General features: G+C 48.9%; 1 protein-coding gene across 4 annotated transcripts in view; it reads right to left on the bottom strand.

Annotated features, from left to right (window-relative positions):
* Positions 1–27,428, bottom strand: part of DAAM1 (dishevelled associated activator of morphogenesis 1) — a 90,272-nt gene that overhangs the window by 38,630 nt on the left and 24,214 nt on the right. For all 4 annotated transcript variants that reach the window (XM_048307289.1, XM_048307290.1, XM_048307286.1 and 1 more), the window contains 2 exons: positions 14,009–14,232; positions 607–696 (listed from right to left, as the gene is read on the bottom strand). In XM_048307289.1, the coding sequence (XP_048163246.1) occupies positions 607–696; positions 14,009–14,191 (273 nt within the window). In that variant the 5' untranslated portion in view covers positions 14,192–14,232. The remainder of the gene's footprint in view (positions 1–606; positions 697–14,008; positions 14,233–27,428) is intronic.

The raw sequence follows: 27,428 nt of genomic DNA, 5'->3' as shown, positions 1-27,428 counted from the left end.
AACTGGTTCCAATGCCCCTGCTGTCAGCAGGGCACCTTCCACCAGACCAGGTTGCTCCAAGCCCCATCCAACCTGACCTTGAACACTTCCAGGTATGGGGGCATCTACAGCTTCTTCGGGCAATCTGTGCCAGTGTTTCAACATCCTCATTGTAAACACATTCTTCCTTTATCTAACCTAAATAATCTTCCAGTTTAAAATCATCATTACCCCTTGTCCTACTGCAGCAGCTCCTTTATAAAGTCTGTCCTCATGTATTTTATAAGCCTCCTTTAGGTACTGGGTGGGGATCTAAGGAGATGGGGAGCAGCCCCTTGCCCCTGCAAGGCCAACCTCAGTGCCCACAGAGTTCCACGTGGCCCTGATGTGCTGGTAGGGATGAGAATGGGACTGAGGACACCCATGAGGGTTGTGGGGACACCCCCTACAGCCTGAATGGGCTGGAGACCAAAGACCTTGTTTTCCCAGAGAGTCACTCCAGGAACAGATACATTTCTCTGACACCCCAAATACCACTTGGCATCCCAAGAGATCTGTGCCCTTCTCCCCATCTCCTCCCCACCGTGCATGAGAGGGAAGAGGCTCAGCACTCAAAGAGTCTCTTACTTTTTTCTTGCTGCAGTAGATCTGCCACTTCTTCTCCGCCGGCAGCGCAAACATGGCCTCTCTGTGCTTGTCCGTGAGGTCAAGTTCATCCTGGAAAGGGGAAAAGAAACACAAAACATGCAATGTGAGTACACAAATGGGTGATGGCACAGACACAACCCCCCAGACAAGCAGTGTAAATCAATGTGGGGCCACACCACAGTGCAGCAGCGACCCCGCAGCATCACCCCGGGACTCTTGATTTTTCAGGGCAATGACACCACTTTTCATCCTGCTCTTGCTGACCTCCCCTGACTCTGGGCTGACAAATTCCCTGCCTTGTCCCTCCCAGACATCTCCTCCATTGCTTTTAAAGGCTGTAAGTGTTTTGGAAAGGACACCCACGAAGCCATCACAGCTGCCCACAAGACTCACACTGAGAGCTTCAGGTGAGCAACCTCATCTAAGACACACAGCGAAGAAAATTTCAAACAGGACCTTTCTTTTTTATCATTGTTGCTTCACTGGAGCACTTCACCCTGAGTGGTCCAGCCCATTTCCACTGCTGACACCCTCATATCAACAAAAACTGTAGGTGTTCTGGCTTTTGCTTTGTTTTCCTACAGCTAAAAATAGAAAGCTCTTTTCCTAATACCTACAGTTCACGAAGAGGTACATCCTCTCCATCAAAACTGGATCACGTACTGCCTGGTAGAGATAAAGCTGTTTACTGACTGAAGCTTTTATTGGTTTATCTGATGTTTTAAAGTACACATCCATTTTCGACTTGGAAGCTCGGTTAGCAGCGTGCCCTCCGCCGGGATGCCCGAGTATTATCAAAGCCTCATCGCTTCCTGGTGCTAGATGTAGGTCAAAGCTTTTATGAGGGAACTAAATAAAACATTCAGGCAGGGCTGGGAGGCTTGTTGCTAAAGCCAACATTGATCTTAGAACCATGGGTGTCTCTTAAAACCACTGATGACAATCCTCATGCTGGAAGGGTTTTGGGGCAGCAGTGAGACACTGGAGAGGCTGCAGAAGGTCACAGGAAAGCCCTGCCATGGCCTCCAGCCAACTCATCCCACATAGACAGTGGATTTAAGTAAGAGGATCCAATTAAAAATTACACACTTAATTCCAGCAACTAAAAAAACCCCATATGGAGACCTGTTAAAGCTTCCCTGCCTGAACAATAAATCAGCTAAAGCTGGCAGCTCCTGTACCCCAATCAAAGCCACATTTGGGGAAGGCTGAACAAGATGCACCTGGCAAAAGATGGATGCCTGCATGAGCAAGCCCACAGGCAACCAAGAAATTCATCTGATCTAATTCAAGCTCATATTGCACCCAGTAGCCAAGGAAGGGAGCCTTCAGCTATCTTGTAACCCAAACCCAGGAGCCCTCCAGCACAACAACCATTGACAGAGGGCTGCTGGCAGTGCCAAGTATTTCAGAAAGGCTTATCTATCCACTGCAGGTATTGATTTCCCTTCTTGGTGAAATTACTCCTCAAAAGGAAAGGTGTTGTGGAGCTTTTTCTATTACATATTCATGGCGGAGGCTTTGCCTCTTCCCAGATTTTACCCTAAATCTTCAAACCACTGTGCTGCACAGAGCTCATGCTGATGGAGTTCTGGAAGCAGGCCTGGAAGACACCCTAACAACAGAAAGAACTATGCTGCTGCAACAGAGACTGGGGAAAAAGAGAGGACTGAGAAAGCCTGAGCCCAATGCGAGACACATCTCATCCTCCTGCACCCAGGGAGGAGAACCCGGGCTGGGGACTTCTCCAACGAGTGCCATTCTCCAGCATTCCCATGTCCTTACAATTTGGGAGGTTAGAGATCCATATCAAGCAACCAACCTCCACCCCAGCCTTGGGCAAGTCTCGTCACCCTTCCATGCCTCAAAATCAAAATTGCACTTCACCGTTGTCTCCTCAGGCTATGAGCCAGTCAAATATCCAAGCTCTGCCTCAGCCTCAGTTCACAGAAATCACAGAATGGTTTGGGTTGGGAGAGACCTTAAAGATCATCTAGTTCCAACATCCCCCCCACCCACTAGACCAGGTTGCTCGGGGTCCCATACAAGCTGGCCTTGAACACTTTTTTGAACTTCTAAAGGTGGCCAACAGGATGACACCTACACAGGGACCTGGTTGAAATTCAGCTCACTGGAAAAGTAAATCTTGGAGTGTGGGGGAGGACAAGGGTCTCTTGATGAATATTTACCTCCGTGGTGAGGGTTTGAGAGAGCACAGGAAAATGCTTCCACTGTGACCCCACTTTCTGGCCAAGTGAATCTGATAGTCAGGCATGAAAGCACCAGCCACGCACATCTGCACTTAGGTCCTTAGAAAAATATTTACTGAAACTTTCAAAATACCCTACCCTAAAAAGACAACTTGTGCAAATGTGAAGACTTATTAACCAAGAGAAAAAAATCTAAACTGAGCTGAAGCCTAAGTGGGAGCAAGAAGGGACAAAGCAGAAGAACACATTAGGTGCTGGCACACGACAACGTGCAAACACATCCAAAAAAGGTGCAGAAACACTTCTGAGTCTCACACAGCACATTTCATTGTGCCCCAGCTCTAACACATTCAGTCATCACAGCCCTTCATCACTCAACAACACCTGCCTAATGATATCTTGCAGGATGCTTGGGAGAGGTGTTTAAATAAATACTATGTGGCACCCAGTGAATATGAAAATCCTCATAATCAAAGAGTGACTAACGACTGTTATTCGGAGCTGTAACAGTGACTCAGCTGTGGAGAGTCAGGCCTTTGCTGGTTTTTACGTGTATGGGGGATTCCTGTAGCCAGCTCCAGCCCTTTGCTTAGGCTCACTGATGTGTATCTCAGCGCAGGCTGCTCAGAAACTGCCCTTTCCAACTCCAATAGATCAAGAAAGGAACAACACCTGTTTTCTGGGGCCTCATAGCCCACTGCAGAAATGCAGCTCCCACAAAGCCTTTAACAACCCATCGGAGTCGCAGCGCAGCAGAGAAGCCCTGCAGAAACTCACACCCATATGGGCCTTCAATTAATAATCACGAGCTTGATAATTAGGTGATGCTAACTGGCAATTCATTTTATGGGCCATTTGCAATCCACACACTCCCACCACAGCATGCAATGCTGGCAGCTGCTGAAGAGTGAGAAGACAACTGGTGAGTTGGTGTCCATCAGCCTCACAGCCCTCACCCCTCACTTCAGCCTCACCTTTCACAGCTCTGCCCCTTCCATCTGGCTGCCTCCCATGTCAGCATCTGCCAACTTCACTATTTTTAATACTGTTTTTGGAATCAGGTCAGTGGCACATAAAATAGCAGCCTCATTTTACTACCAAAAGGAAGTCTCTGCCCAGAGTGTTTTTACTGGAAAGAGATACGCTACTCTTAAAATATTTATCCCGTACAGCTAAACTATTCACCTTTACATCAGGAAACATGTTTCCACATTAAATCTTCATTTGAATATGGTTTTAGAAAAAAACCTCATAGGGAAGCTTTGATTCTCAGTGTGTATTTTGCTATTTCTAGGAGGTACAACACTTCCGTGCCATTTGCTCTGCTGACAGCTCTCCATTCCAGCCAAGCAAACCTCGCCCCCTCTCTCTGAGCACGGCACGAGCCCTATTGTAGGTGAGATCTCACAGCATTCTCCTAAAGCTGCCTATGAAACGTGCAGCTCAGCACATGCTGAGCACAGTCCCATGGGCCAAACAAGTGGTCCATACCTTTCCCTTGGAGGACACACAGCAGCACTCAGGAATAGATGCTCCCATGGCCTGCACCTCCCCAAGCAGGCAACTCAATGGTATGAGGAGCCCTCTGGTCAATCAAGGCCCTGGTCAAAGAGGGCCACCAGAGCCATTGCCCAGGGCCTTGTACAGATGGCTTTTTGAGTATCTCCAAGGAGGAAGATGCCACCACCTCTCTGGCTGGTAGCCACCGCTGTCTCCTACCACCTCCTGAAGGCAAAGCCAGACCAAGCCAAAAAGCCACTGGAAGAAATGAAGAAATGTTTGACCCTCCCAGCAGGAACAGCATCAAGTCCAGCCCCAGACTTGCACGGTCCTCAGTGTAAACTCCTGTCCCTGCGACTTCACTCATGCCATGTTTCAATGAGCATCTTCCACAGATGGAAGCCACAGGCTCTAATGGGGGCAGCAGCCTGGACACAGCAGGATGCTGCAAATCTTTTGACTTCAGGAACGACCTCCAGGATGGGCTCCTGGAGCTGGGTGAGCCCATGTGCTGCCCACCCATGTCCACAAGACCCCAGCGTGACCAGCATGGGTTTTTCCCCTACAACCCACAGGTCCCTCAGGCCATCAAACATTCTGCAAGAAGCAGGTTGGGAGTAGAGATTAAATAATGGAACACTCCCTATAGAGGGGTCTGCAACCCCAAAATACCCTTAGAGGTTGTAGGAAAAAAAGATGAAAAGCCTTTAAGTCCAACGCACCTTTCTGCCTGATAAACTGTGTAAGAATAGTACATGGAGGACACTGGGGGCCACCCATTGCCATAACTGAAAAAATGATTATTTAAAATCTGCTGGTTTGTGCTGGGTTTGTATGTACATACATATGTATGTTTACAGAGAGATAGAAAAGCTTGTTTTGGGCAGGACCATAAAGATCAGCTAGTTTCAACCCATTCACCATGAGCACGGATGTCACCCACTAGACCAGGCTGCTCCAAGCCCCATCCAACCTGGCTTTGAACACTTCCAGGGATGGGGCAGCCACAGCTTCTCTCTCTCTGGGTTTACATATACACACCTGTGTGCATATATATATATATATGTGTGTGTGTGTATATATATATACACACACATGTACAGGAAGACATCACTGGATCAATAAATGACCAACATAATAAAGAGCAGATTAATTTACTCCTCATGGATGGATTCAGAGAGTTTAGAAACTTCTGTAAGCGAGGCTATAGCATGTAAAGATGAGATCTCTTGCATCATCAAACGAAGCATGAGAGATCCAAGACTGTTCCAAAAATGTTTTTAAAAATAGAAGGAAAAAGCGAAGTGTAAACTTTTTGGCAACATTTGGCATTAAGGGGTTCAGCATGGGAATTAAAAAGTCAATAAATAATGGCCTGTTGAAGCCTGCACCGCCTTCCTTTCTCAGGGGTCATATCGCTTTTTCACTCTCTTCCAGGCATTCTTCTCCAAGTTCATCAATTTGATTTATCCCAGAACGCTGTGGTGTCAGGGGAAATGGCAATCAGCATTTTTCCCCCCATTCCTCATCTCATGTTTTTCCGCTGCCGGCCGGCACTGCCTGTGCAGCCAGAGCAGCAGCTGCCACTTCCACTGCCGGCCCTGCTGCCTTCAGCAAACCCCTGCCTCAGAACACACCTTACTCAGCTCATTATTTTCTTTTTAAGCTGTTTTCTTGGAAAAAAAGAGACATATTAAGCCTTATTTGTGGCTATTACAACCACCCGCCTCCACACGCACCCTGAGCCGCGGGAGGAGCTCCTCTAGCTGCAGCTTTATTTAGGCAACTACAATTCTCAGTGTATGCAGATTTATCTCAGGGGTTTTTTTAAAAAGTCCTTTGTTTTTATTATCACTAATAAAAAATGCCTCCTCCCCAGCACACTTCTTTTCAGCTACAGTACCCTGGGAGCTTAAAAACAACGCGTCAGACAAGCCAACCCCCTCTAATATTATCACTGTGTATTTTTAATTTCTCCATGACGACTTGCAGCTGCAATTACAGAACATGAACAAAAATCAACTATTCATATTTCTTAATGAATAAGCATAATAGATAAAAGATTATTATTCATTTTTCCTTTATCATGTAATGAATTTCCTGAACAAAGGAAATTGCTCACAGCAAGGGAATGAGTAGCAGCAACAAGGAATAACACTTCAAAGCGCTTATGCCTAGTTAACCTCCTCCCACAATGAATTTTTCGTCCTGGACTCAAAAAGACCCCAATCCACCCTGCTCAGTTATTGAACTGAACACACTGGACAAACATAAATAAAATATATATTCCTTCCTTCTTCTGCAGGAAAGATTATGGCCATCAACAGCTGATTTAGCCCTTCAATAAACTCCAGCTGCAGCTGATTCATGTTCCCATCAGTTCAAACATCTAACTGAGGCAGACAGCATGTAATCCTTTAATATTTTAATTCAATTAATTATTTTAATAGGCTGAAGGTTTCAAAGCTGCTCATATTTCAGTACCAGTGTATTTTAAGAGAGGTATCCACTTAATTTCTCCTTCTTTTTTATTTTCATATCTATATATATCTATAACCTTACATACACTTTTTTTTTAATGTTATTTATTGAGCTCGGCCTCCTGTGACCTTTTCACCGACCTCATCTGGAAAACCTTTCTCCCATTTTAATTAACCCAGGATCCTTTTCCAGCCTGAGTTATTGATCTACACCGCTTCACCCTGCAGAGCACTCTCAGATCTAGAAGCCCTGCAGGTGCATCACCAGCGCACTTTTTCCACACAATTGTACACACACCCTGAAAAAGCCACCAAAACATGTATCAGCCTATTATCTGCTACTGTGACAGCTCAAATGGATTCAATCCAATCAACCAGAGCTGGGGATGGCTGTCCTTTGGTGGGTGCACCTCCTACCATAATAAAGCATAGAGCTGGCAAATAAGTCAGGCTTCAGATGTGGACCTCTCAGCTCTTTACAGAACCAAAGCAGCAGCAGCTCCCTTTTCAGTCAGATTTTACACTGCTTCTGCTGCTGGCATCCCAGGGAGCTGCTCAAGCTGGAAATCAAGCCAACAGGTCAAGTGTGGCTTCAGATGTCCCCTGCTGGGCAGGGATGCTCAGGTAGGAACACTGTGGGTGGTTGGTCTGGGGCTAAAGCGTGCCAAGGTTTCCCCAGAAAATGCTCTGGGAAGGGTTTCAAAAAGGGGCTGGATGGAATTAGAGGCTACAAAGCCCCACACCAACTTGAACCTGAAAGTTTCCCAAGAGGTACCACTCTGGTTGCGGGACCTAAAGAATGCAGCCACGGTAAGCAGAAGCCAGCTATAGCCTGATGCTGATGGAGCAACAGAGGATGGAAATGGACTCCTGGGTGGGACAAGTCCTCATCCCCCACAGGCCTGGCTTTAGTCACACCTGGCATCCTAAAAGCATTTCTAAGAACTTGACTCAGGTGCAAAGCAGAGTCACCCCGAGAGGAGCTTACTTCTGACCAAGGATGGGTGAGACTTAGAGCAACCTGATCTGGTGGAAGGTGTCCCTGTCCATGGCAGGGGGGCTGGAATGAGATGATCTTTAACATCCCTTCCAACCCAAACCATTCTGGGATTTCTGGGATTTCAGGGTCTGACACCCAGCAAGATGTCATGTGCAAGCAGGCATCAGACTGGATTATAGATGTTGGGTGTGGTTAGGAAAGGGAAGCTGATCCTTGTAAATAAAGGTATTGATTTGAACACTGGAGTTCATGGGAATTAGGATCACTGGGCACTCAGGCAGGATCCTCCTGGCAGGGCTGTGAAAAGCCGTGGCTGCCAAAAGCTGACCTTGGTGATGTTCCCACACTGAGGAACACCCAGACTCTGCCAACAAGAGATACTACAGCAGTACGGACAGCTTCCATTTGTATCTGCAAATGGATACAAGGCAGGCACAGGCTATTCCCAGCAGGAATGCTTCCAGCTAAGGATGGTGATAAAGTACAACTCATCTGCTGCTCAGTCCTGCTCACAACTCCAGCAACACCACCCAACCACTGAGCAGTCAGGAAGAACACTCCCCATCCAAAGAGACTGGTACCCTCCATGGTGACCTGTGCCAGAAACACTCAGAGCAAGTGCAAGCCAAAAACCTAAATGCCCCAATTAAGGTCACCCATGCGTTGCTGAATGAGCTGCCCAGGCATCTCCCAGGGATGTGGCCTCCTCTTTTACGAAGTGCAAAGTGGAAAGCATTTAGCAGGTAGACCATATGATTTTTCCACTTCACCTGTACTTCTCCTGGAAACAAAGGGGTTCCTTATGTGCTCTCTGCCTTCAGCTGAGATTCACATTGTGCTGTAACATGGCTCCTTTGTAAAACCAGGGGTTGGGAGCAGCCTGTTTTTTGGGCAAGCCCCCACGCTGGTTTGTAGCAGTAACAGATACTGCAATTACAGGACTGTTTCAGCTGAAATACAGCGTTCCTCAGTGGATTGGTTCATTCAGGTCCAGGGAACACACGTAGGCAGAAAACCCTTATTTCCTGACTGAGTAGGTGTGTGACTTCTCTATCAGATGCTTACTTATCAAAAGGTACATTTTAGAGATTATCTGGGAGGGTGTTAACAACACGAGGTGATGAAAACAAGCGCCGTGAGCGCTGGGCTGGGATGAGAGCCTGGCAGGTCCAGATTGTTCAATCTGAAAAACTGAACCTGGGCAGCCTGGTAAGTGTCTGTATGGCACATGGATCCCTGCGGAGGGAATTTAAAAGCAGGTATTACCAATCATTTGGTTTTCCTTCTTAAAACTGATTCATAAGCCAAGAGAGATCAGTTTTGGGAGACAGCAGTGGGATAGGGCCAGGAGTTCCACGCTGAGCATCTGGCTCTGGCTTGACTCTGCAGAAAGGGGTGGCTTGCCCAGGACACAAGGGCTGCTGCAATTGTAATTTTTTCCAGATACCAACCACATGCATTTCTTTGCAGATATAGGGGAAATGGCTTTGGTCACCATTCAGTGGTTCTCAAAATCCTGAAGTCCTTAATGCTGGAAGGACCAGGCAGCAAAATACGACAGCTGACCTGCAAGCATGAAATGCAAAGCTTGGCTTTGCAGCTGATCCCTCAGCTGCTACTTAAAAGCCGTGTTGTTTTGCAAAGCCCAAAACCTCATACTTTCTCCTTATTGGATTAGAAACCAGGGGGAAAAGCACATTACTGAAGTTCCTAAGTACAACTGGATATTGCTAGCTGTGAGTTCCCAACCCGGAGCTGTTATTGACACACAACAGCGCTCACGCTGATCACGCCACCATTTCTCCTCACGTTTGTATACTCCCTGTTCAAGCAGTACATAAAATAGCCATCATCCCAGCATGCCAAGAGGAAGGGAAGGCACAGCTCCAAGGGACAGTTATGCATGAGGCATCCTACCCCAGCACTGCACATCATGAGCCACAGACCCACTGACCACCATGAAGCATTTCAAAGGCAACAGAATTAATGTCTGTGACAGGGGATACTATCTCCTAACTATCTCCTGACAGCATCCAGAGAGCAGCTTGGATGAAATGCATTAGTTGCCCCAAGTACAGCAAAAACAAATGCTGTGATAAATCTTATAAGCTGCCAGAGACCTTTTTATTGTTCCTCAGACTCATAAGTTTCCACTACTTCATAAAGCAGCAGGGACGGGATACAGCCGCCTTCCATGTGAGGGGAAGACTCAGGCAACATCCATGAGCAAAGGCCTGCACCCAATCCTGAGTCCGGGGGGCTGGGGACACTGCACAGCCACTCACCTCCCCAAATCCCAAAAAACTTGTCAGCTGCTGGAATCTGGGCAGAGGGACCCAGAGAAGGTTACCTGCTCTGGTTTCATGGGCTAAAAACGGGCTGCTGCACATCACAGGCGGGACGCAGGGCTGGACGGAGGTTGCTCTAATTTCTTCTGCATCACTAAGTCAGAAGTGAAAAGGCTGAGAAGCCCCATCAGGAGCAGTAAATGGAACTTCCTCAAAGCCTGGGGAAGACAAGCGTTGAGGAATGTCTGGGGCAGCATCTCCTCTGAACCCATCCCTCCACCAGCAGGGATGCAGGCTGGGAGCAGGGTGTGGGATCAGGGAGAGGCAGCATCTTGTGCTCCAGGGGCAAGCAAAGCCCCACCAGACTCAGCAGCTCCTCTGAGCATCTAAGCTATCTGAGGAGTCACTGGAGCATCACTCTCATTCTGCAGGGATGGAGATGCCACTGTGACCCACCCCACTGAGAAGAGAGACAGCCAGGAGTCCTGGGTCATGGTGGGGCTCCTCCTACCCTCTCCAAACCAAGCCATCCCAGCCCCCTGCCCAGTGCACGTCCTGCCAGGATGATGCACACCACCACACACAGAGCGTTTCATTACAAACCTCGCAGTGACAAGGAGTGTTAAGCAGATATAAAGGACATCAGTCATTTACCCATCTGGTGGAAAGTCTAGTTGCTGGCGGAAAATAGAGAGGATTGTTATGGCAAGATCTACCATATGGCACCATTATGTGGAGCTTTGCAAGTGCTTTCTCTGAGCGTGCAAGCAAGATTTCAGCCTTTGAAGAAATGCTGCATTGTTAGCCTGGATACGCAGGAGCCTCTTGAAAGAAGCTGTGGCAGATGGCACAGCTTTGTTCTCTTGGTTCGCAGGCAGTTCGTGCAACCCCAGATTTCCTCCTCGCTGGGGCACAGTGATCAGTGATCCTCCTGATGTGTCCTACGGGAGGACTGATGGCTCCTGAAACTCCTTAAATCCGATGGATGCTGGCTGGCAGGTACCACACCTCTGCACGAGCCTCAGGAAGCAAACACCGCCGACCCAAGCTGGCCGGACATAGCGGTGTTGATGCACGGAAAGCTGCACAAAATCATAAAGCATTGTCCCAGCCAAAGGAGCTGCAAATCAGTAAATCTTGCTGAAATACTCTGCTTTTGTTTGTGCCTCTCTGCCAGCACCTGCTCCTCCCTGGGTGGCTGAGCCTGGCCGGAGCCCCGGCAGGACCGCGGACAAAGAAAAGCCTTTCAGACAGGGCCGGTGCCCGCTTGAGCGACATCCCAACAATGCTCCAACAAAACCCATTCAGACCAGGCTGGGGGAGAGGGAGAGAAAGGGAAAAGGTTCCTCTGGGAGGAAGCAGTGATCAGTCATTGACCACAGCAACAACATCTGCATCTGCCCTAAGCCAGGGAAAAGCCCCTGCCTGCTGCATATGGCTGGCTGGGACAGGGAGCATCATCCCTGCACAGTCTGGGATGAAGATCAGGCATTTCTTATTGCTGAAATAAAAAAAATTTTAAAAATCCCATTTCCCTGTTTTTTCTAATACAACTAAGTGAAAAACAGAATAAACCCCTAACTATTTATCTATTCTATTTACCTATCCTAATTAAAATCCAAAGTGTCCATCTAACACAAAACAGGCTAAAAAAACAGACACCGGGAGAGAAGCCCAAGCCTTTAGCTGACCTTGGAGTCACAGCTGCTCCATGTCCCTCTGCATCTCAGGCCCTCATTCTCTGCTGCTGGCACGGGACAATCACCAATTTCTCATGCTACGGATGTTTCCTGTCTCAGATCAACAGGCACATTTAAAAACACACGAAGCTCAGGGAATATTTTGCAGGATGGCTCCAAAGAGAAAGGGACTTTGCCCTTCGATGGGAGCAGCAGGCTGGGATCTGTGGAGCATGGATCCCACTCTGTGGTTTGTGTCCGTCGGAGGACTGTCCATCCCAGTGACCAAGCCGACTGCTGCAATGTCCCCAAAGATATCCCCCATCCCAGGCCTGAAATCCTCCATCCCTCCCACTCTGAGACCCTAGTGGGAACAAGCAGGGCAGAAAAGTCACGATCAGGCTGCAAGAGAAGAGCTGGCAAAGGACCAACTCCAGCTGGCAAAGCCTCCAGATCCCCTCCAACCCCTTTAACCTCCCTCAACCCAATGGGCTGAGACAGCCAAGGACTTTGGGGGGAGCCTTAGTCCCACAGAGCAGGCACAAACCATCCCAGCGCGGATGGCCGAGCACGATGGCATCGGGCTCCCGCAGGCGTAAAGATCAGCCCAGCACCTCTGAGTGCCTTCTCTGTCTCTCTTCCAAATGTTACACAGTGGGTTTGTACAGGAACAGTGGGATACTTTCCAAACCATTTAACTAATGCTGAAATTTAATACCCGACACCAACAGGTTACCGAGAGCAAGAAGGAGCCGTTGTAAGGATGGGGGGAATTTGCAACTTCGCTCCCCTGAATGGCAATCTGCCTTCTTGTGCCCACAGGGCAGAGCTTGGCTTCCCCTTGCCTCCCAACCAGTGCTGGCTTGGGTTGAGATCTGCCTGATGGGTTTTTTGGGGAGCCAGGGGGTTGCAGCTGCTTGCAAAGGAGCACGGTGGGCACCCGCTATTCCCCCTCCCTGCATGACTTCAGTCCCCAGGGAGCCAGCGTGGCTCCTGCTGCCAGCGTGCCCTGGAGCAGCAGCTGCCTCCGGGCCTTTTTTCTCACCCTTGGCTGGGGAAAAATAACTAAAAATCTCAACAGCATGCAGAAGGACTGAAGAGCAGGACAGCCACACCAGGTGTGCCCCAGGCTGGACTGGCTCCTGCCTCGCTGCACACAGAAGTTCCCTCGGGCACTGCCACTGCATGAAGCATCTGGATGAGTTTGGAGGAAATGTTTCGAAAATCCTGGGCTGAGGTGAGGTGCACAGATTTGGTGGGGGCTCCAGTACCTGAGCCTCCAGAGATACCTCCCTCAGCCCAACAAGCCTTTGGCTGGGGCATGGAGAAAGTGATCCATGGGAAAGAATTTCCCCAGGAAAACCTGATTTGGCCAAATTATCAGTGGAGAATAAATTGGGACAGACACAGCCACTTCACCTGAACATACCCAATGTGACCCATGGCGTTTTGCAGGACTGCTGCAAGAAGAGTCCTGCTGCATGGACATTTCATCCCCACCGTGCTGTGTTGGTGTCCTGGTCTGCCACATCCTGCCCATGGAGAAGGCTGGCTGGGCAAAACCAGCTTTTATAATACAACCTGGAGCTTTCCTCCACCAAGAAGCCCGGCTCAACAGGTCCATGCTGCCTGGCATCTAATGGGATGTGCTATACCTTGAGGTGTGACTGACCAGTGTCACAATTCACAGCTCTCCCTGTGCATCCCAGCACTGTAGGAAAACCTCATTTCACTGCTGAATGATCTCAAAGTAAAACACCATCCAAAATACCACAACAAAATGTTTTTGCTTAGAGGAAATTAAAGCTTTCTTGGCTGTCAATTTTTTTCTTAATCCATGTTTCTCCAAGTTCTGGAACCAAAGGATAAAGAAAAAAGATCCTGACTTTCCAAATCTCAATGTAGCCCACACCTGATGCTTTCTGTGAAACTGAGTGCCCAGCAAGTAAAGTCACTTTGCACTTACGGGGGACATCCTGCTTTACCAGCTTGGACCCAACCCCCTGCTGTAAGAAATTAAGAGTTCCTAATCAGAGAGACCACCCCAAACTGGCAGGACTTCAGGGAGGAGCACAGCTCAGGGTTCAGCAACAGCAGCCTCCATTCATGCCAAAGTATGCCTGAAAACTCAAAACCAAGGCTGGAGAGACTGCAAAGAGGGCCTTGGGGGGAAAGAGGGAGAAACCTCAAAACTAAACTTGAAATGAAGAAGTATCCTACTTACCACGAGCTCGGTGAACATGGCATCCAGCTCCTCCACTGGTGGCATGGGCAGTGAGGGCTCCATGGTCTGCAGGGCGAAGCTGCTGTCATTGCGCAGCCGGTACGTGATCTCGGGGTGGTCGCTGCTGCGGAAGCAGCAGAAGATGAAGGAGATCCCCCGGCCGCTCCTCTTCCTCGGGGCCATGGCCACAATCCTCTGCGTGCCTCCCTCCTGGGCACTAGATCCTGCAGGGAAAAGAAGAGTGGAGGCTCGAGCAGCCGCCCCGCAGCGCTGCGCTCCCGTCCCGCGGTGGGAGGAGGAATCGAGCCACCCACGCGCTCGGCACGGAGGGGAAGAGCAGAGACGGTTTTCATGCCAAATATTTCTGCTCAGATTTGACGTTTACAGTCCTGGCAACCTTGACGACCACGCAAATTAAAAAGATGCATTTGCTTTGCCTCATGCCAGAGCTGGCAGCGGCAGGGGTCACACCACTGTCCCCGTGGGATGAGGAGTCCTGGGCCCCACCACTGTTGCCAATCCCAGCAAATCTGCACCAACCTCCCCATGCCATGGCAGCCAGGCCAGCCCCCCTCATACCCACACCTCATACCCCCTCATGCCAGGGGTATGGAAAATTCAGGAGACTGCTGCCAGAACAGCTGGATATGCTTGGGGCCACCAGGTCCCCGCCATGGGTAACTCAATCCTTGAAGACCTCATGTGTCTCAGGACATCCCGAGCTACAGACAGCAGCAGAGCTGAAAAAATATCCTGCACGCTTCCCCCAACTCTTAAACGTATTCCTAAACATCCACCAGCAACCCCTGGCAGGGCGGCTCTTTTTCATGGAAAGTTTTGCTTGGCTTTAATTAGATAAACCTTACTTGTAGCTCCAGTAAATATTTACAAGACGCGATTTCAGCTGATAAAAATCACACGGTGCCGGTAGCTCAGATTTTCCTAAGCAGTGCTGACGTTGGGCATTGCTCACACCGGCGGCTGCTTAGGTTTTGTTGATTTCTGAAACTCTTGGTTGGGAGCAAAGCTCAGGGCAGGAACCACATGCCCTGCCTGACTAATAACTGCAAGGACCAGGCAAATGCTGCCCCAAAATTGGGACTCTCAAGTCAGCGACACAAGAGGAGGGTCACCTATGAGGAATGAGGAGTGTGGAGAAACACTCTAATGAGAAAAATCAACCAGCAAAGCAGGGAATTTTTGAAAGCCTAAACATTTGTCTTACAAAGTTACACACCCACATATTTTATCTCTGTGAAACAAGACACTGAGATGTTAAGAGACGGCAAAAACAGCCAAGGTTGAAATATGGATGACTCAGATTTATTAACAAAGCTATGAAGAGACTCGGGAAAAAAAGGTCAGCATTTGGAGAGGAGTGTCTGATCTCCCCAGAGCCTGCCATTCCCTCCAACTATGGATTTATACAGCAGAATAAACAGCTGCTGTGCCCTGCGGAGAGCCAGGGCTGGGGTCAGACCTGAGGTCCGACCCTGCACCACACCACGGCATGGCAAACACTGCCCTCTGAAAACAGGGACCTTGCAGAAAATTCAGGCTCTACCCACAGTTCTTTAGCAGAGGACCTGACCCTTGAAATGATCCCGACTGCACGTTTTTAGCACATGGTGTAATCATCTGCTGAACCACGAATGATGGGAAACAGCTATTGGATCTTCATGCAGGATAATCCCAGGCTGTGCAATTGCTCTGTGCCCAGCCTGAAGAGTCTCCCCTTCCTGAAGGGCCCCAAATCTCATTTCACATTTTTACATCTCGGATATAGAAATATGCAGCCACTGGAGGAATTTCAGCTGCCATGAAAGCTCTCTCATCACGGCTCCCCGGCAGCCAGCACCGCAGCAAATCCATTAGCAGCCTGCTGGCATCCCCTCGGTGTCAGCAGCATTTGGGGACCTGCTGAGGAGCTTCTCTCCTAAAGAAGGGAGGGAAACAAAAAGCCAAAGGCACAAAGATCTTGGCCTACTCCAACATGGAAGAAAACACTGCAGGTTTGGGTTTTAAAGAGCCACAAGGAGCAGGGTGCAAAGGGAGATGCTGGTGGCTGCCCAGCACTTTGTGCCTGGCACAGGAGCTCTGTCCCAACCCACTTGTCCTCGGCCGTGCAAAGTTTGGTCATTTGGGTCATCCCAATTCCATGGGTACAACCACACCATTCCCAGAACAGGGCCCAATCCTGCTCCTGCAGCTGGTCTGGAGCAAACAGACCCATTCTCCTCTTCCACAAGGCATTTTCCATCCCCTTTTCAACACCACGTCAACCTCGTCCTTGAAACCTGCCGCTACGTACAAGCTCTGACTTGGGCTTACCAAAACGTGTGGAAAGCTTTTATCAGAACAACACCTGCTCTTCAGAGATACGCACTCCTGACAATGTTTTATGAGGAGTCTGAATGACAGACCAAAAGGCAAGGTTTTATTTTGGGGTTTAAAGCAGACAGCCATGCAGCAACCAAGACAAGGTACTTCTGAGCGGCTTCCAGCTCTGGAGCTATTGAGGTTCCTCATTTTCATCTATAAACAATTTAAAAAACCAAACCACCCTATAATGTAGACTGAGTGGGCTGTAGGTTATTAGCAACCAAGGCTAAAAAAAGGTTAGGGAGAGAATATGCTAGCTACCAGGCAAATAGCATTAAACCTTCAGAAGGCTGATGAATATTCATTGACATGATGGATCAAAATCAAAACACAGCTCCCCAGCAAGTTGTCGGGAGCTGCAGACAGCGCAGCTTGCATCGTCAGAACAAAGTCCAGCTACACAGCCTCCTCCTCCCCTGCAAATCCTGCAGAAATTGGTTATTCAAGAAGAAAAAACAGGAGCCCCTGGCAATCTGGAGGCTTGTGTTAAGGAGAACAGAAGGGACAAGTTCTAAGCTGCATCGTATGTTAAGTGTCCTGCTCCCACCTCCTGCTTGTACCTTTGACCGCTAATTAGATCAATAAATTTAAGTCAGATTGTGATCTAATGGTGCCTTCTGGCCTCTGCTATAGAGCAGGACAGAATAAATTAAGCTTAATTGCCCCTGTATGTACAAAGCCAGGGAAGATAGGTTGGGAAGGGTCACTGAGGGAACTTGTAGCCAAGCCCAAATCTCAAGGCAGGACTGATGGGGCTGAATCACTCCCAAACAACTCTGTTTTCACAGAAACAAGGGTGGAAACGTGTGTGATGGGCTCAAACTGCAAACCTGGACTGAAGAGAAGAAGGAGAAGGAGCTTAGCCCTCATGTGCAACCAGGATGGATGGAGGCCACGGGCTCAGTGATACAAAGACATGCAAGTTTAGTTCTCCCCAGCCCTAAAAAGAAAAGCATCAAGCCTACATCGCCCTGAGCAGTGCTTAAATGAAATCAGTCATTAAGGAGAAAATTGGACCCTGGTGTCGCTTCCGCCTTTGCTTTAAGGAAAGGAGAGCAGCAATTATCACTTGCATATTCAACAGCTTCCTCAGCAAGCTAAATTAAACTGCACGGAGCAACGAGCTGCCAAAGCCTGTCTGTGACCGATGCCCCAACCAGCTGGTTTGGAGCCAGCACCGGTATTGCAGCATTGCGGTCTGCAGCCTAAAAATACCCAACAAGGGCACAAACACATGCAAAGGGGCGCGCACGCTCCCCTTCACACCCGCCTCCTCCAAACCCAGCCAGGAGCCAGGAGCTAAATCCTCAAATATGAATATTAGCTTGTTGTTTTCCTGGCTCTCCTCCCAAAGTGAGGATGCAAGATCCTGAGTGAGCTCTTCCTCTGAATGTGGAGCTTTATTCCAGCGCATTGCACAAGCAGGGAGTGTTTTTGATGCAAGTGTAACAGCGCTCACTGACTGTCTCTGCCATGTCCTGACCAATTTCAGCATCTTGGGCCATGTCAAGCTTTGCCTGCCCTTACTCTGCAAGAGCTTCAGCACAGCCTGGGATGCTCCCAAACAATGGAAATATTCCAACTTTCATCCATCACTGCAAAGTGACCTCCTTGGCTGGTGGGGAAGCACTCAGCCTCAGCAAGGACTTTAGGAAGACACCATCGCTGTCACGAGTGTTAGAGCCAGGACCCCTTTTTATAGCACTTAGCAGGAATTTGGCATTCCACACACTGCACCCTGTACTTGTCCCACCCCACCACTGAGCAATGCTGGTTCTCCCTCGGGACTTCTCGCCATGAATGCAACACCCAGCAGAGGGCACAGCTCAAGATACCTTGCACCATTTTTTAAAATTAACAATTTTTAAATGACTTTTCTTCCCATTATAAGTCACATTCAGACCTCCACAGCAATAAAAACTGGATGCTCCCATAGCATTTTTCAGATCAGTTCTACGTTTGTGGCATCCCCCGAGAAGCATCAAAGCCTTTCCCAGGCACGTTTTGATTTTTCACTTTACAAAGCCAAGACAGTCAGCACCCTCCTTGCTTCCACTCACTAACCCAACCTCTTCTTGGGCTTGGTCCTGATTGTGAGCCCTTCAAAGTGTGTTCATGGTGCTCTGCCCATCTAGGAGGCAGCAGCACATCCCTCTCAAGAGAGAGAAGTGCTGCTGCGTTTCGTATTTGCACCAAAGCTGGTGCAAGGAAACACTTTTTACTGAGAGGGGTCTAAGCATTCTTCAGTTTTAAAAATAAAAGGTTTGACACTGAGCCCTTGCATGGATGAAATGCTCAGATATAGGATGGCATTCCCCTGAGCAGGAATTCCCTCCAACACAGAAGCTTAAAGGATATGAGCCCATCACCAGCATCTCCACAGTGCTGAGCATGGTGCTGGTACCCCAGCACAGCTGCTCCTGTTTAAAGGAGAATGACTTTTTGGTCACAAACTCCCATGCTGGTTTCCAAAGCCCCCTTTCTCCAGCGTAAAGCTGTTTGAGGCACAGGCTGTACAGGGGAGCAATGTTTGTGTTTGGTGGAAATCAGTGCATATCGTCAGGAGGGGGCAAAAAGCCCAAAACATTCAGCTAAAAGGCTTTGAACTATTGATTGCCTTTTCTCCATCCATCTACACTCAAAGCAGCAGCCCAAAAGGGGATGGGAACAGGACCCTTTCCATGATGCAGCTGCCAGGAGGAGCCTGACTCATCACTAGAGCATCACAAGAGCCGTGATTCTCTATGTAAGCAAATCTCAAAGACTTGGGTTTCATGGATTTATAAATACACCCGCCAAATCCTGATTTACCCCCGATCCTCCTTCCTCTTCCCAGAAATCCTGTTAAACTCTATGAACCCAACAAAGAGTGTTTTGTGTCTCCATACCTTGCCTAGGCTACCTGAAGGCCACCAGCACACTGCCCCTGATGCCATGAGGAGCTGGCTGCAGCCACAAGCTCTCTGCTCACTCCAGCAAAGCCCCATCTGCCAGCATCGTCAAAAACCCAGTGCTTGCCTAAAATGTGTCACCTCCTCTCTATTCTTTCCTTTTATTGTGGCATTTGTCACATCCTGAAGCATACAGCTGGGCCTGCTGTCTGGCAAGAAAACATTTTGTTCTGCTCAAGGGCAGATGAGCTTCGGGGGCTTGATGGCCACATCCAGGGTGCAGCAAGAAAAATTAGACCAGTTTATTCACAGAGTGAGGGAAAGACATAGTTTCATGAATTTGTAACATGCCAGAAAAGCCCTCCTTTTCCACCTTAAACTTACACCTATCAAAAGCAGAAAAAGTGTTGGGAGGGGCTTTGTTGTATGTGTCTGCATGGGGCTCCCACCTGCAGGTGTTGATGCTATTCAGGGAAAAGAGCAACAACCTCCATCGTGCTGTGAGAGTACCACAGCCTGGCTTGCCTGTCACCTCTCCAGCACACGAGTGAGGTCCCTGCCAAGGGAAGCACACACACTGCTGACTCTGTAATCCAGTTTTGGGGGGGAAGAGCGTGGTGCACAGCAGGGTGAGACGGGATCTGTCTTAACCCTCTCCAGCTGAAATCAATCCTCAGAGCAGCGCCGCTTGTTTGGCAAGCCAGCAAAAATCTGGAGCAGGGATGGTTGATGGCACGCTGCAGGACATCCATCCCAGGGCACGGAGACAAGCTTGGATCCAAGGAGAAGGCTGAGGGCTTGCAGCATCTATCTAACCCCACACAGCCCTTGATCCCCTGTGGTGCACGGCTCAGTGCACGTATTAATCTAACCAGAGAAGACGCTGCTGCAGCAAAACTTTGTTTAGTTTTTGAGGATTAAAAACCAAACCCTGTTGAAGTTTCCCAGCCATCTCGATGGTGAGCAGTGCAGTAACACTGGAGGTCACGAGTTCTCCACTAAAAGGGTAAACTTGATCAGTGAAAAGCTGAGCACCGGCGCCAGATCCTCCAAACCACTACAGACCACTTCTTACAGGAACTCCAGCAGATCAGTTAAGGCAAATACCACTTATTTCAGGAACAAGGACAACAACATGGAGCCACAGACAAGACCCACTTTGCAAACCTATATAAATATATATATTTCTTGATATTCACCAGGGTGCTGAATGACCCAATTTTACAGACACACACATCCCGTTTTCCCAGAAGCCAGGTGGATTCGTGGTCCTTTTTTCACAGAATCAAACCATAAAAGTGGGGTGGGTTGGCAGTGGTGGGAGGAAGAAACAGTTTCCAAGTCACATACTGCTCCCTTAAATGTACTGCATCATTTGCATCCTGAAACCCAGGCACAACACTCGTCCAAGCCCAAGAGACTTTCCAGGAAGGCAGAGGGAGGCAGAGGTGGCGGGGGGCTCTCCAGGAAGGATGCTGGGGCATTCCCCTGACCTCCCTGTGTCCCAGCCCAGTTCTAAAAGGCAACACAGAAAAAAACCAGCAGAAAGGAAAGGCGGCGCGAGGGGCCGCCCGCCCCGGTGCTCCCCTCACCCCGCTCTTGTTTTGGGGCGGCAGCTGTCGGCGCTGCATTGTGGTGGGGCTCAAAGGGGCAGAGACAGCCCTTTCAGAGCCGAGGTTACATGCAGGGAGGGATTAGCACCGACCCGGGGCTCTCCTGAAAGCCTGAAGCCTTGCAGGGAAGAGCCTCCCAGAATTTGTCCTTTGCCATTGGAACCTGGTCTCTCAGCCAGCCTTTGAGGGTGTCCGGGCTGAGTGATGCCAAGCCTTGTCCAGGCAGCCCTCAAGGACAAAACCAGTTAAGAGAGAGGGATGCAAGACCCACTGGGCAGCTCAGGGGGCTCCTACAGCCTCACTGAGCATTCCTGGGGGAGCACCCTCTTCCAGCCTGGCTCCATCCCTACCACCCAGCACAAGCACGAGCACCAATCCAGCCCCACTCCATTTCCATCGCTGGTTTTGGCCCCAGCTGGGGGAAAACTGCTCATTCAAAGCACAACACACCTCCAGAAGGTGCTAATACCAGCTGTAAAGCCCAGCCCAGATATCACAAGTTCTGACTACTCCCGTTGACGATGCAAATGCTGTTAATACAAACTCAGCAGCCTGGCAAGCAGGGAGAGAGGAGTTGTATTTCCCACTGGAGGAGGATATTTGTTTGCCAATTAGCCTTTTCCTGGAGAACAATAGTTCAATCAGCAACTTTCCTTTATTTTAATTCCTCCCTTTTTTCCATCCCTGCTCCTCCAATGAATATTTGGGCTGTGACTGTGATTCATCTTATGCAAACCCTCACTGCTGCACTTTCTATTTCACTGCTCCCCATTTCAGCAGTAATCCCCGGGGTGAGACGTGCTGAAGGCAGGCAGGTTTTTTCCCTCTTTTAAAGCCTCTTAATTTGGCTTCACAAAGTGGAGTTTCCAAGTTGCTCAGCAGCAGATGCTTCCAGTCCATCAGCACAACAACATCTGCAATGGAGCCACCACCACGACAAGGCAACAAGGAGTTTGGGTGGTGTTTGGAGATTTTTAGCACTATCCATGCTTAAGGTGAGGCTGCTGGAACCCCAGGTGTTCAGGCATTTTGTGGTGTGCAGCAAGCTGGTTTCTTTCTCTCTCAAAATGGAAACGGGTGGGAGGCTGCTGTAAATAGGAGTCCTTCCCAGCAGGGACCCTGATGGCAAAATACCATTAAACTTCATCATTAAACTTCTAGTACAGAAGGTGCCCAGAGCAAACAAAACACACTTGTCAGATCTCTCAGCTGGCCTACCCATCTGCAATGCTGATTTCCTGTTAAAGGTTTTTAAATTCTGATGTTAATCCAGAGTGATTTTTCCCCCTAAAGTACAAACCTGGGGTTGAGAACTCCTTGATAAATACGTCTAATGGCAGAAAAGGCCCGCTGGCCACTTTTCCTTCCAGTATGACACTAATACCTCCATGTGCTCCAGCAGATGAACACCGAAAAACAATGCATGTGAGCTCACATCAGGCACAATGTGATCCCAACAGCTCCAACATGGTGCCTACTCCCACCCTGGAGAAAAAACCTCCCAGCCTGGGAAAAAACCGCAACTTTTATCACATTTCACCGAAAGACTGTTTGCATTTAAACAAAAGAAAAAGAAAACAGGCGAACACAGCAAGTGAGATTAATGGGAAGGCTTGATCATAATTTTTTTATGTGGCTACAACACAATGTAGCTTCTGGCAAAAGCCCTGCTTTGACCAGGATGGATCTCAGGGCGACAAGACTCGATTTTCCAGGACAGCTGCTCAAACCCACCACCTGCAATTCAGAGGACCTGTCCTAATGTGGGCACGTGGTTTTAATTGCCTAATTATCTGGTCTCTCACCGAGGGGAGGGAGCCTTCAACACATCACTGCCAGGGATGAACCAGAGGAAGGTCCCCCTTCCCCAGCTGGAGATCCAGAGGGGAATGTCAGTCCAGTGGAGGTCCCGAGGGGAAGCATTTAAAAATCAATAGAGGCTATTTTAATGCTTAATCCAGGAAAGTATCAGCATCAGCAGCGTCAATACAAACCGAATTTAAACACACTGAGTACATGCACAGGATTGTTAGTTTTTCCTCTGTGCATTGATTTAACCAAATCCGGTTTTCCCCAGAGAGCTTGGAGTCCAAACAAGGCATCCACAGCATCTCTAGTACTTCAGACACCCTGCCTGCTTTCATCTCTATATACTGCTCAAAAAATGAGCCTCTCCACCCCACTTGAGCAAACATTTCAGTGAGGAAACCCCCTGGAAGGGCAGTATCACAGCAACAGTGGTCACATCCCTGCCACGGCTACATATGGAAGTGGATTTTTCTACTTTGCAGGATTTCACACTACACCCAGCACAAATTGCAACACAAGCTTTCCATCCCTGTAGATATTTATACAATCATCTCCCTTTTCATTAAAAAAAAAAAAGCCTAGCAATTGCAAATAACCGCTTTGAAAAAGTGACCCAAGGGGATCCTCAGAGGCTCAGACACCCTGAGAGAACACAGCTACGTTTGATTTTTTTAAAGTTAAATCTCATCTGCAGCAGGAGGGCAGACTGGGTGTTCATCTCTCTGGGATTCACCACACTTCAGACTTGCCCACAAGCACAGAGGCACCTTCCCCGAGGCCACTGCAGGCACGGCGTGGGCTCCGAGAGCCGCAGCATCACCCACTCCTGCTGGGCTGCAGCACCGAACCCTGACACCCACCCACTGCTCCCACACCACCACTTCACTCGCCTTCCTCAAACCAGTCCTGCCCCCTTTCCAAGATGGTTTTGGCTGGACTGTTTAATTTTCTTTGGGGTTGTGCTGGGAACAGTGTTGCTACTGCAGAGGTGATTTAGTTGTTGCTCTGCAGCGCTTGCACAGAGTCAAGGTCTTTTCTGCTCCTCACTCCACCAGCGAAGCTGGGAGTGCACAAGGAGTTGGGAGGGAACAACTGACCCCAGCTGACCAAAGGGGTGTTCCAGAGCACATGGAGTCATGCTCAGCATGTAAGTCTGGGGGACACGTTTGGAGTGATGGCATTTTTACTTCTCCCCATCAACACCAGTCTGGTTTACCCACAGTTCAAACCAATGGAGAACTTCACACTTGGAGGTGAGTCCTGGGGCTGGCTGGGTCTTCTAGAGCTCTTCACATATGCCACCTGGGCAAGGCTTCAGGTGCGCTGGTGATCAGTGACTTGTGGCATTCCTTCAAAGCTCCCCTCCTTGCATGGCTTCAGGGCAGTGCATCTGACTGACACCAGGTCCGCCCAGCTCTCAGGTGAGAAAATACATCCAAACACCCAGAAACACACTCCCATTCCTTCAGCAGCTTTTGAGACACCTCTCTCAGCAAAAGTGGCAACGGAGTTGGCTGGTAGAGGCCGCTCAGGTGCATCGTTGCATTCACCAGATTGTCAGGTCTTCCAACACAGCCCAGACAACACTGTGGATAACAAAGTGGGACCCAGCAACTCTAACCAAGCTTGAAACCCTGTGACCTCCATCTCAAACCCTTTCCTAGAACAGAAAGCCTGCAGGTCTGCTGCCCCAACACCGCCCTCAACCTTGAAAAACATCCCCCCCCCTCCCGCCGTGTCTGACCTCTGCATCGCATTACCCCAAATTAACACTGCAGTCTGGATGGCCTGAACACATGGTAATGACGTAACTCAAAGAGAGACTGACTCTCGATCATCCACAATCTTATGACTGTCCACAGGGGCAGGAAATTAAATGGCTTTTGGATAGCAAATATTTGCAGCATTTTCCAGCACAAGACCTGTAACACTGAAGTGAAAGCCTGAAGAAGCTGCAAATTGGATTTGGATACCTGAAAATTCTAGATTCACTCCACTACTGCCGGAGTTGTCACAGGAAGAGAAAGCGCCCTGAAATAATTGCCTGGCCAGGCAAAAACTTTCAAAACCCCATTAATGCAGATTTTTAGAGCTGGCAAGAGCTACCCATCCCCATCAACTGCAACATGAGCCGTGAGAGCAGGCGGAGAGGAGAAAAAGCATCTTCTAGGCAATCACAGGCATTTTTTTCCCAGCTGAGTGCCTAGTGAGAAGAGCAACCCATGCATCAACAGGAGCACTTGACGCATGCCAGTGCTTTCTAAATTCACTTTCAGTAGATTTACCAACACGTTCTGTGGAAAAGGAATTCATGCTATGCAAATCCAGCCTCAGACTGCTCCCTGCCTAATCTAGCTTTAGATTCAAATGCTTATTACCATGGCGTCTAATCGGGTCATGTGTAATAGACAGGTTTAGTTTGGGCTCCCAGGATTTCAGCTGTCTTCTTACTAAGGCACTGAATGGAGAAAGAAAAAAAGAAACAAAGAGGAAAAAAAACCCCCAACACTTCGAAGAATTCAGGTTGTGGTGGAAACCAGGCCTGGAAAGAAGCATTGACACCTACGAGTAAAAGCCAGGCTGATATGCAAACATTTGGCAGCTCACCAAGAACACACAATGTCAAGTCCTGTTTGCACCCCATCAAATCCCTGCAGAGAAGTTGGTGGCTGGTCTTTCAGGGTCTCTCCCCTCCCCCGGAGACAAGGTGATGAAAGGATCTCACACCCACGTAGGACCCATCTACCAGCAGCACCAAGCCCAGCTGGTCACACCATAACCTCCAGATTACCTTATAGATGCTCTGAGCATCCACACCAGGACCTCCAGAGCCTGGGTAACATGGGCCAACCAGGAGCTGTTGCTGGTTTAGGGAGGAAGGGGGTACATTACTGCATTAGGGTCTGCAGCAGGACACAGGGACCATGGGAATGTCATTCCCAGAGGCAACCACCTCCCTGTTTGCTGGCACTAGCCACACAGCTTTGGCCAAGGTAACCTCTGTCCTAATCTGCACCAGGCAAAATGATTCATTCAGCTTCTGAGTTTGTGAAGTACATTTGTTCTGCTCAAACCAATGCTGGTACCTCCAGGACACAACCCAGATGCCACCCTCTTACCTCCAACATGCAGCTGCAGCTCAGCCCACTGGGCACCAGAAATAACCCAGGGGCAGGGACACAGGACCCCCCACTCAGGATTCTCCTCTCCATCTGCTGCTCACCTGCCCAACTGTACTTTCCTGCAGTAGAGCATGGTGAGGTTTCCAACACCACTGTCCAGCTCCCACCTTCAGGATGCTGAATCCCAGCAGCTTGGCCTCCCTGCTTCCACAATGCCAAATGGCACATGGACTCTCAGACAGCTCCAGCAAAAGGTCAGGACATCCAAATGTTGCTACCAGCTTCTGAAGACCCTACAAGGTAGTGCTGACCCTGTTATGCTACCAAAACTACATTTGGTGGGGTGAGCAGCACTAGGAATACCAACAGGAACAAAAAGATTTCCTTCTGTGAATCTCAGCAACATAAGCCACTTTTATAGTGAGGCTGCAGGATGAACTTACATTTATTAAACATCAGAGAATTCACCAAGGCAAACATCCCCCCGGCAACACCTACGTGTCTGTGCAGAGACCCGCAGCGTGGGCTCTCTGGTGTCTCATAATGTGGCAAATCCAACTAAAGCACTCTTTATGGCTTGGATGTTCATAACATTTATGTGTATTCCCTGGTGTCTAGTGCAGGCTGAGGTTTCACTGCATCCCTTAATAAAAAACCTCCGCAACACCCTTCTAACTTGATGCCTGTTTTGACAAAAATTGTAGCAGCTCCACAGATTTGAGATGAAAAACCAATCTGAAAGAAAGGACAAAACCAGGCAATGGACTTAATGAATTGTCAGTGACGGGAGGAGGAGCAGACAGACAGAAAGAGTTTGAAGCTTCTTTTCATTAGGAAACTAAACTAAAATCACGGGTTAACTTTCATCAATGTACGTTATTACTGAGCAGAGTGAGGCAGCTGATATTCTGCCACTCAGGCACATGTGCTCTATGCTTCATCATTTACTGAATTAATAATCAAGTGCTTTGAAAGGAGAAGGAAAAAAACCCCAGAGAAACCGGATGCTCACTGCAGCTCACAGTGTTCTCATCAGCCTGTTCGAAGACCAAGCCAGATTTACCAGCGCCTGCATCGCTGCCCGGCTGTGCTGGTGCCTGGCCAGGCTCTCCCTCCAGCACCTTCCCAGCTCACAGCTGCACCTGGAGCTGGTCTGGGGGACTTTTCTCCTTGCTCCTGTAGCCAAAACAACCAGCAGGGGTGGTTAAACCAGATGGAAAGACCCCTGTTTTCATGCAGCCCAGCCTGCGGCACAGAAGAAAGAAACTTTGCGAGACTCCCTGCCTGAGGATATGGATGGAGAAGCTTATGGAGAAGCCCTTCCCAGCACCAAAGGAGCCATGCAAATAGTATTTACCAGGTCACAGGTACTAAATACCCCAGCAAACTCATGCTCACTTATGAGCCAAAAAGGAAGAACTCACGTTCCTGTATTTGCAGCCACTACCACTTCTACAGCAGCCTCCAGGACAGGGTTGCTCCCAGTGATCACTGAGAGGAAGTCCTGGTGAAGAGATCCATGGCAGACTAACTCATGGATAATTCACACACAAGTGAAAAAGTATTTCCAAGCCTCAGAAGCTGCATTGCTGGAGCTATGGAT

Source organism: Corvus hawaiiensis, chromosome 6 (genome assembly GCF_020740725.1).
Source record: "Corvus hawaiiensis isolate bCorHaw1 chromosome 6, bCorHaw1.pri.cur, whole genome shotgun sequence".
NCBI lineage: Eukaryota > Metazoa > Chordata > Aves > Passeriformes > Corvidae > Corvus > Corvus hawaiiensis.
The sequence above is the reverse complement of the archived record's forward strand: the minus strand, read 5'-3'. Positions and strand labels throughout refer to the sequence as shown.